Below are 9647 nucleotides of genomic sequence, written 5' to 3'. Positions count from 1 at the left end.
CAGAATACAGAATGGAACATAGAACACAGAATACAGAATAGAACACAGAACACAGAATACAGAATGGAACATACATAGAACACAGAATACAGAATAGAACATAGAACACAATACGGAATAGAGATTAGACACGTGTAGCCTTCCAGCCAACTTTACACCCATGTTCACAGGCTTCTACGTCTAAGAAAACACTGCCGCAATCAGAGGAAACATGCGAACGCGTTCCCGCGCGTCTACTACGCGACGTAAAGCCGAGATTTCGTCGAATAGCCGAGGATGCGGCGGTCACGGATGAAGCCGCGGATACGAGCTCACGTACGATGACTGGATGCACACAGAAGATGCAGATGAGCAGTGAGAAGTAGAGGCTCTGCAGCCACAGCACCGTCCTCGTCTTCCCGAACCTACGCACAAAAACAAACGTCACGCGTTAAAGTCTTTGTGTCGAATATCATTTCCAACCGATCTCGTGTTTTCCCCACTTTTACAACACTTACCGTTATTGCTTGAGTAACAGCAACTGTTTAGAGTAATGCTAATATGTCTTAGAGCCGTACCTGGCCATAATCAGCAAAACATGCAGGATTCGAATAGTGATTACTCGTTTTGATTACCACCGCCATTTCTTGTTAGCGTGAGATATCGACAAATTTTGTAAATAGAAACAAAGTAAACTGCACAGAATCAGATGTCCTTTTGTTTGAATTAGGTGCACTAGGGATGCACTAGTAACTTGCTGGTGCACTAGGGATGCACTAGTAACTTGTGTCGCTATAATCAAATACACCAATGCCCATGGTGTTACGGCGTGTTCAATTCCAACGTTCCGGCGTTTCTATGCTATAACAACATAAATTCTTAGTGTTTTTCAAGTCAGTAATATATCCGCTATGAGCTGAGACTATATTTCACTATATTTTTTTCAGATTGTGCGTTTCTGAGCAATGGTTTCGAAATAAATACTAAATAATAAATCACGATCACCGTTACACCTATTAATAACATAGGTACAAGCACAGACAACCCCCTAGCAGCACCTTAACACCTGAAGACGATTCCTCTAATACGATGCAACCACTATCAATAAAAGAAACTAATACAAAACAAAAAAACGAAAGACAACAACAATACAATAACACAGGTAGTGTTGGAAACCGAGCGAGAGCGCAAAAAAACCACTCTACGGAGCAGCAATTAAGGTGTTAGGACTACATAACGAATGATTACACAAGACCCTGTTGGTGATCACGATATTTACTCGTACGAATACCGATGAGAACAGAATTCACGAACCTGTAACTGTAGAGTACAGTGAGGTAGGCAGCGGCGACGACGACGGCCGCACACAGAGTCCACGCGATGTACAGCATGAAGGAAGGCAGCACCACATGCCTCCTCTTCCTCCTCAACACGCTCTCCCTCACGCGCTCGTGCGACCCTGCAACAGAGACGGCCATGTGCAAGATATGTCCGCGCCATTTTATTGCATCTGTACCTAACATGTTTTCCCGTCGTTAAATCAAGTTTTTACTTACTTACTTACAACATCCAAGCCAACAAACTGATAAACTATACGTGGCTCTTGATAAATGTTGTAAGAGATAAAGTATTATTATTCTATTTTTGATATATGATTTCTATATTCTTTCTATACGATTTCTTTATTCTATAGTATTTATTATTATCTGTTAAGTTTGTGTTAAGACCCAGACAATGCTACGACCGATTTTGTTTCTGTCAACCGAAACTGATCTAGTCTCCAACGATGCCCAACCCTCTGCCCCGCCCTGCCCGGCTCTCCCAGGGGGAGGCTGGATGAAGGACTCTACGATTCCAGACTCGACGCTCGATGTCTCCAGCGTGGAGTTGTGAAGCCCTCCGCCCCGTCACCCTCCGCCCTACCACGCCCCACCCTGCCCTGCCCTACCCTGCCCCGCCTACACCGCCCCGCCCCGCCTCCTCCCTGGCTGGATGAAGGACTCGCTCACCGACTACGATTCCGGACTCCACACTCGATGTCTCCAGCGTGGAGTTGTGAAGCCCTCCGCCTCCGCCCGCGCTCATCGCCGCCTGGTCCTGACTGACGCAGTCCTCGAATCCAGACTCTATCTCCACACCTGCGAGCAGAGACGGCACGCATAAAAAACACATGTAACGTAAAGCACACAGCGAGACGGCCCCCATAAAACACCTGTGAGTAAATCTCCACACCTGTACATGCGGAGAGAGACGGCCGCCATAAAAACACATGTAACGTGAAGCACCCAGAGAGACGGCCCCCATAAAACACATGTGAATTAAATCTCCACACCTGTACGTGCGGAGAGAGACGGCACGCATAAAAACACATGTAACGTAAAGCACACAGCGAGACGGCCCCCATAAAACACCTGTGAAGTAAATCTCCACACCTGTACGTGCGGAGAGAGACGCCGTAAAAACACACGATCTCCAGAAAACCAAAGTCCTCCAAAACAGACGGCACTCGTAAAAAAACACGCACACGTGATGAACGCACAGTAGCAACGCAGCGAGACGGCCCCCATAAAACACGAACTTGACACCTACACGCGCGGAGACAGACACGGCACCAATGAAAACACACGAACATGTAACGTGAAGCGCACGCACGCGTAAAGCGCACGAAAGACACAAGCCCCGCTATTTTGTAGTACTAGTAGTTTCATTCGTAAAATATCGCGTGAAACCGCCTCGCGATAACCCCGCAACCGTCTCGATTTGAAGACAAAGCGCAAAAACCGGTTCGTGATAACCCCGCAACCGTTTCGAATCGAAAGCGAAACGCAAAATCCGCCCTCGCACGCACCTGTGTTGCCGCCCGGCTTGTCCACGTGCCCCGCCTCCCTCCAGGTTTCGCCAGCGTCGCTCGGTGCGGCGCGTCGCCTCTCTGCTGCCTCGTGTTTCGCGTAGAGCCGCTGCGCCCACTCCTGCAGCGCCACCCACGACTGCAGCGAGTGGTCGAGCACGTAGCTGGGTGTGTGCTGCTGGGGCGGTGGTGGGAAGGAGGCGGGGGCGGGCGAGCGGTTGTCGCTCGCTACCTCCCTGCTGCTGCTGCTGCTTCTTCTCTCACCTCTCACTTGTCCCCTCTGTGAAACGAAAGTGAAACAGAGACAGAGTCAAAGAACTTTCAATGGCAAAAGGAAAATTTACGGATTTTCAAGGACAAAGGGCAAAATTGAAGGACTTTCAAGGGCTGTGGGAACCATGTGGTGAGGTACACCCTCCAGAGTATAACAGGAGGATACTGATAATAGAAGCTGATTCTGCGGTTAGTGTTTGTCTGTGTTGTAAGTTTCTGTGTCTTCTGTAGGGGTAATTGGACTTATTCCCAAGGACTTTCAAGGACAAAAGGAAAAATTAATGACTTTCAATGACAAAATGAAAAATTAAGGACTTTCAAGGACAAAGGGCAAAATTCAAGGACTTTCAAGGGCTGTGGGAACCCTGTCAAGGACAAAAGACAAAATTCAAGGACTTTCAAGGGTTGTGGGAACCCTGTAGAGGTAAGGTACATATCCTCCTGCTTCTCATTTACACATTTGATAGCGTTAGAAGTGTCGGTAGGTTCAGAGTATTAGAGGATACCGACGGTCGGAGCGTCTGCTGTTATGAGGTTCTGTGTGGTTCTGTAGGGGGTAAGGTACATACATACAGGATGCGGAATGAACGCGAGTCCGGAGTCAAATATTCACTGATTTACTGTCGGACTCCCTGATTTGAAATATGCAGGAGTCCGTGTGACTCGCTGAAAATTCTGCTATATACTAACTAGTTCGTTCCATAGCACGGCCTCGCGGAATTACCGTATTTTTTCAACAAATGTCCAAAGAAAATTTGGCAGACGTGCAACCGCATGAATCTTCAAAATAAGCACATGCGTTATTGTTAATATCTTTAGTTTTAAACTTCAGACTGAGGACTCCCTCATTTTGCTGCGGACTCCCTCTTTTTGAGGGTAGGGAGTCCGTTGGGCTCAAGTGTTCAAAACTTAATTTCTAACCATACATACCCTCCTGCTTCGCCGGAACAGCAGCTGCAGCAGCAGGTTGATGGGCTGCACAGTGAAACAGGACACAAGTCCGACCAGCACCGCTTGCCACGACACGTCCAGCAACGTAAACTCACCCCGGTACTGCAAACGAACACATTTATTTACATAAAATAATAATTATTATAACATAAAGAATTATTAATTTATTTAAATTTCATAAATTAAAAAAATAATTTTAGTAATTTTCTAATTACTGTTATGGATTCATTAAAAACCAATTCTAGTATTGTCAAGCATATATATATTATATCTGCTTTTTTTCAGAGTTTTGAGCAGCGATAACGTCAGTGACAGTGCTGTTAAAAATCGGCCACCAGGGGAAGTACGCCCCTTGTGCAGACTTTGTACAAACAGTAGGCGAGTCCGTACCTACTCACATTGTGCACTCTTGCCACGTAAGACTGCGGGGTACGGTATACGTAACCGTTGGTAACACTAGCAGCTACGATGCTGTTATACACTTACCTCCTGGTGTGCGTGCTGGTACCAGGCGGCAGTGAGATTGCAGGGTACGGTATACATAACCGTTGGTAACACTAGCAGCAATGATTCTGTTATTCTTTACTTACCTCCTGGTGCGTGTGCTGGTACCAGGCGGCAGTAAGAGCCATGTTGGAGAGGCAGAGAGCCAGGCAGCAGCCGAGCCGCTGCACGCGCGTGAACGGACTGAGCGGTGGGCGGGCGTACACCGACAACCAGACGTGGTAGTCGGAGAAGTACTGCAGTGCCTTGTACCAGAACACCTGCCAAAATACACGCCTGTTATGGTTACACTCACAGACAATAATTATATAGACTATATATATATATATATATAATTATTATATACACTATATAATATCATATATCTTAGTGATACACGTTGGTTATAATACAGATAAAAATACTAATTGATGACAGATATGTACAGGGCCTAGCTTTCATTGCGGCACAAATACACGCACAACATTTAAGCAGTCACCGCAAGTCTGCACCCGGTGAATCACTCCCAGTATACATGGCAGCACAGGGAGAGCAAAGGAACTGAGAGAGAGGGAGGGAATTAGGAGAGAGCAAAGGAACCGAGAGAGAGGGAGGGAAGGGAATTAGGAGAGCAAGAACTGAGAGAGAAGAGAGAGGGAGAGGAACACGGCGTAAACAGAACTAAGAGCGAACCACGATACTGAAAGCAATAATACACTCGATGAGAGAGAGAGGAGAAGAGAGAGAGAGAGAGAGAGAGAGAGAGAGAGAGAGAGAGAGAGAGAGAGAGAGAGAGAGAGAGAGAGGAGAGAGCAGAGAGAGAAGAGAGGAGAGAGAGAGAGAGAGAGAGAGAGAGAGAGAGAGAGAGAGAGAGAGAGAGAGAGAGAGAGAGAGAGACAGAGAGAGAATCAGGCGATAAGAAGAGAACTAAGAGAGAACACTGGAACTGGAAGCCAATAACGACATCGAGAGGAGAGAGAGAGAAGAGAGAGAAGAGAGAGAGAGAGAGAGAGAGAGAGAGAGAGAGCAGAGACAGAGACAGAGACAGAGACAGAGACGACAGAGACAGAGACAGAGACAGAGACAGAGACAGAGACAGAGAGAGAGAGAGAGAGAGAGAGAGAGAGAGCGAGATAGAGAGAGAGTAGAGAGAGAGAGAGAGACGAGACAAGAGATAGAAGATAGAGACAGAGAGAAGAGAGAGAGAGAGAGACAGAGACAGAGATAGAGATAAGAGACAGAGACAGAGAGAGACAGGAGAGAGAGAGAAAGAGGGAGAGAGAGAGAGAGAGAGAGAGAGACAAAGAGAGAGAGAGAAAAAAGAGGGCGCGCAGGATGAGAGAGAATTACTCGCCTTGCGAAAGCCAGGCTTGAAGTCCTGTGCGACCATGACCTCTCGTTCGACCTTGCCATCGTTCTCCTCCACCGCGTACCACTTCTCGCACTCAAAGTAGTAGTGTCGCGCGGCGTTGGCGTCCTCGACGGTGACGCGGCTCAGGTACCAGCTTGGCGAGATGCCGGCGTTGTGTGCCACAGCTGGACTTCCAGATGCAGCCGAGAGTGCGCGGCGTGCTGCGAGAAAGCGAGTAGGAGTCAGTATTGAGTATCTATACACACGGCAGAGAAGACGAGGGAGGAAGGAGAGAGAGGGAGGGAGGGAGAGCGAGGAGGAGGGAGAGAGAGCGAGGAAGAGGGAGAGAGAGCGAGGAAGAGGGATAGAAAGAGAGAGGGAGGGAGAGGGAGAGAGCAGAGGAGAGAGAGAGAGAGAGGAGAGAGAGAGAGAGAGAGAGGAGAGAGAGAGAGAGAGAGAGAGAGAGAGAGAGAGAGAGAGAGAGAGAGGAGAGAGAGAGAGAGAGAGAGAGAGAGAGAGAGAGGAGAGAGAGAGAGAGAGAGAGAGAGAAGAGAGAGAGAGAGAGAGTAGAAGCGAGAGAGAGAGAGAGAGAGAGAGAGAGAGAAGAGAAAGAAAGAGGAGAGCGAGAGAGAGAACGAGTGAAAGAGTGAAAGAATGAGAAAGAAAGAGAGAAAGAGGGAGAGCCTAAAGAGTTAGTCGACGGAGGAAAGCTAGAGACTAGTGGCTTACGTCATGATGAAGGTGTCGCATGACTGTCTCTCAAATAGCGGCTGACCATCACACAGAGTGTATATCCGTGAATGAAAACGCATCGATACATGTATCGTGAATGGTCAAACGTATTAATAAGTGCATTGTCGAGGTGTATTGCGATACATGGACATTGTTAACCGTGAGTCAACGAGGAAGACTAGGACTAGGAAGGAAACTAGTGACTTACGTCATGATGAAGAAGGAAAGCTGGACTGGGAAATAGAAATGGAAGCTAGTCTAGGAAGGCTGGAGGACTTGGCGACTTTACGTCATGATGAAGGTTCGCAGGACTGTCTCTCGACAGAGGCTGCCGTCAGACGACACCAGCTCCCTCGTCTCTGACATGCCGCTGCCCCGTGCAAGATCAGGCTCACCTGTGTTAACAAAAAATAGTAGAGCCTGAAAAAAAATCGGGTCGGTGAGAGGTCGAGGGAAGCCCCCGAAGATATAGATTTCTGTGCAATATAAAACATTTGGTGACATTTCCTGTAAGGTATGGAAATTAGAAAATACTACAATCGATTTAATTTGTAACATAAAAACTTGGATGAAACACTGTCATACAAGAATAATAAACAAGCATACATAGTAAGATCCCTTAGATGCAATTCACTTTTAGAAAAACAAATTAAATAAAAAATTTATTAAAAAAATTATTGTTGTTGAATTTCTTTCCAGAAGGAAATCCTTCTAAGACCAGTTTAACACCAGTGTTAACACCAATGGTTTGAGTAGTGAGGTTAAGGTAAGAGCCAGGGACGACGACTCTCGTCGGCTACTATGAACGGACGGATTAGCGTCGTTGGCACCCGAAGAGAACTTTCAATACAACATGTACAATGCCCAAAAATAACTAAACCTGATGGGTTATGCCGCTGAACGCAGGTGTCATTTGTTTCATCGTTAAAACGTTAAATCATACTCTCACAAACGCCGCTGCATGCAGCGCCCCCTACCTTCGCGGTGGTGCCGGGCGCCCGGTGACGGCCCGTCTCGATGACGATGCGGTACGTCTGCTTGTCCTTGGCGGAGTTGTCGACGAGGTGGACAGGGCGCGCTTCGTCGCGTCGTGGAGATCAGCTCGAGCGCACAGCGCGAACACGAGCGCAGCAGAGCAGTGCTGCACCAGCAGGCCGTAGCTGAGAGCGTTCTCATTCAACCTGAGAGAAGAGGGTCGAGGAAGGTTGATGTTGGTCAACAAGATAACATGCGAATCTACGCGAGCGCGGACTGATGACTCTGACAATATCGGTACTGGACTCCGGTCAATTGATTGATTAACGACTTGGATTGACGCTCTGACTGTTACAAAATCATGGTAATTGTAACAGGAACACTGTTCATAGGTGTGGTAGCTTTGGTGTGGTAGCTTGGGATATCTGTGGTAGTTTAGGTGTGGTAGTTTAGGTGTGGTAGTTTAGCTGCGGTAGTTTAGCTGCCGGTAGTTTAGGTGCGGTAGTTAGGTGTGCGGTAGTTGTAGTGTGGTAGCTTGTTTAGCTGTGGTAGTTTAGCTGTGGTAGTTTAGGTGTGGTAGTTTAGGTGTGGTAGTTTAGCTGTGGTAGTTTAGGTGTGGTAGTTTAGCTGTGGTAGTTTAGGTGTGGTAGTTTAGGTGTGGTAGTTTAGGTGTGGTAGTTTAGGTGTGGTAGTTTAGGTGTGGTAGTTTAGCTGTGGTAGTTTAGCTGTGGGTAGTTTAGGTGTGGTAGTTTAGTGTGGATAGTTTTTAGGTTGTGTAGTTTAGGGTGTGGTAGTTAGGTGTGGTAGTTTAGGTGTGGTAGTTTAGGGGTGGTAGTTTAGGTTGTGGTAAGTTTAGGTAGTAGTTTAGCGTGTGGTAGTTTAGGTGTGGTATTTTATGTTGTAGGTGTGGTAGTGTTAGGGTGGTAGTTTAGGTGTGTAGTTAGGTGTGGTAGTTTAGTGGTGTGGTAGTTAGGTGTGGTAGTTTAGGTGTGGTAGTTTAGGTGTGGTAGTTTAGGTGTGGTAGTTTAGGTGTGGTAGTTTAGGTGTGTAGTTTAGGTGTGGTAGTTTAGTGTGGTAGTTTAGCTGTGGTATTTAGCTGTGTAGTTTAGGTGCGGTAGTTTAGGTGCGGTAGTTTAGGTCGGGTTTAGGTGTGGTATGTTTAGGTCGTGGTGTGTAGTTGGTGTGGAGCATTCTCATTCACCTGAGAGAAGGCGGGCGAGAGAGAGGGAACGTCAACGTCTTAGACCGCCCACGCGTATTATGCATCGCTGGATTGATGGCTCTGATGACTGATCGGTACTTTAGGACTACGATTACTACAATTTCACAGTAGCTGAGGCATTCTTATAGAGCCTGGCACATGCACGCAGGCAAGAGAGAGAGGAAAGGAAAGTCGACGTGTTAATGACGTGGACCAGCATGCGTATCTACGTGCGTGGCGCTGACGGCTCTGATGATATCGCTACTGGACTGCGGTCAATTTTGAACTTACAAACTGCAAGCGTTAGTGTGATTTTAATCGTTTTTATTATAAAAACTTGATAGCTTGATTCAATTATCTCTGATGATATCAGTACTTGACACTATGGTTGTATGATAATATCGACTACCCCTAATTCCGCCTCGAAACACTGCAAGCTTTTGCACGATTTCAATCGTTTGCGTAATAAAAACTTGATAGCTTGATTCAATTATCTCTGATGATATCAGTACTTGACACTATGGTTGTATGACAATATCGACTACCCCTAATTCTGCCTCGAAACACTGCAAGCTTTTGCACGATTTCAATCGTTTCCGTAATAAAAACTTGATAGCTCTATTATCACTGACGATATTGGTACTACCAGGACTACGATCGATTGGCTCCAACATACTGCAAGCATTTGCACGATTGCAATAATTGAGACAAAAAACTACAGCTTTGATTCAATTATCTCTGACGATATCGGTACTGGACTACGCGTAAATTTGCAATCATTTGAGACAAAAATCTGACAGCTTGATTCGATTATCTATGGCGATAGCAGTACTTAGGAAATAGCTCTGTTTCGC

The 9647-nt window shown here is 46.6% G+C and overlaps 2 protein-coding genes across 5 annotated transcripts in view; both read right to left on the bottom strand.

The window, feature by feature from the left end:
- Window positions 1-23: 23 nt before the first annotated feature.
- The window catches only part of LOC106813337 (polycystic kidney disease 1-related protein-like), a 31441-nt gene continuing 21817 nt past the window's right edge, over window positions 24-9647 (bottom strand). For 2 of the 4 annotated variants that reach the window (XM_014817459.1, XM_014817460.1), the window contains exons 4-10: window positions 5889-6106; window positions 4642-4815; window positions 4031-4153; window positions 2828-3107; window positions 1989-2117; window positions 1294-1438; window positions 24-404 (exon numbers count right to left, since the gene is read on the bottom strand). In XM_014817459.1, the coding sequence (XP_014672945.1) occupies window positions 125-404; window positions 1294-1438; window positions 1989-2117; window positions 2828-3107; window positions 4031-4153; window positions 4642-4815; window positions 5889-5924 (1167 nt within the window). In that variant the 5' untranslated portion in view covers window positions 5925-6106 and the 3' untranslated portion in view covers window positions 24-124. Of the gene's footprint in view, window positions 405-1293; window positions 1439-1988; window positions 2118-2827; window positions 3108-4030; window positions 4154-4641; window positions 4816-5888; window positions 6107-6614; window positions 6635-6906; window positions 6921-9647 lie in introns of those variants that run through there. The other 2 variants (XM_014817463.1, XM_014817462.1) reach the window with 2 other exon arrangements.
- The window catches only part of LOC106813332 (polycystic kidney disease 1-related protein-like), a gene marked incomplete in the record, with an annotated part of 33798 nt that continues 31053 nt past the window's right edge, over window positions 6903-9647 (bottom strand). The window contains 2 exon segments of the mRNA XM_014817455.1: window positions 6903-7012; window positions 7650-7798. Coding sequence (XP_014672941.1) covers window positions 6903-7012; window positions 7650-7798 — 259 coding nt within the window.

Source organism: Priapulus caudatus, unplaced genomic scaffold (assembly GCF_000485595.1).
Source record: "Priapulus caudatus unplaced genomic scaffold, Priapulus_caudatus-5.0.1 Scaffold756, whole genome shotgun sequence".
Classification (NCBI taxonomy): Eukaryota; Metazoa; Priapulida; class Priapulimorpha; order Priapulimorphida; family Priapulidae; genus Priapulus; species Priapulus caudatus.
This window is presented reverse-complemented; position numbering and strand designations above follow the sequence as displayed.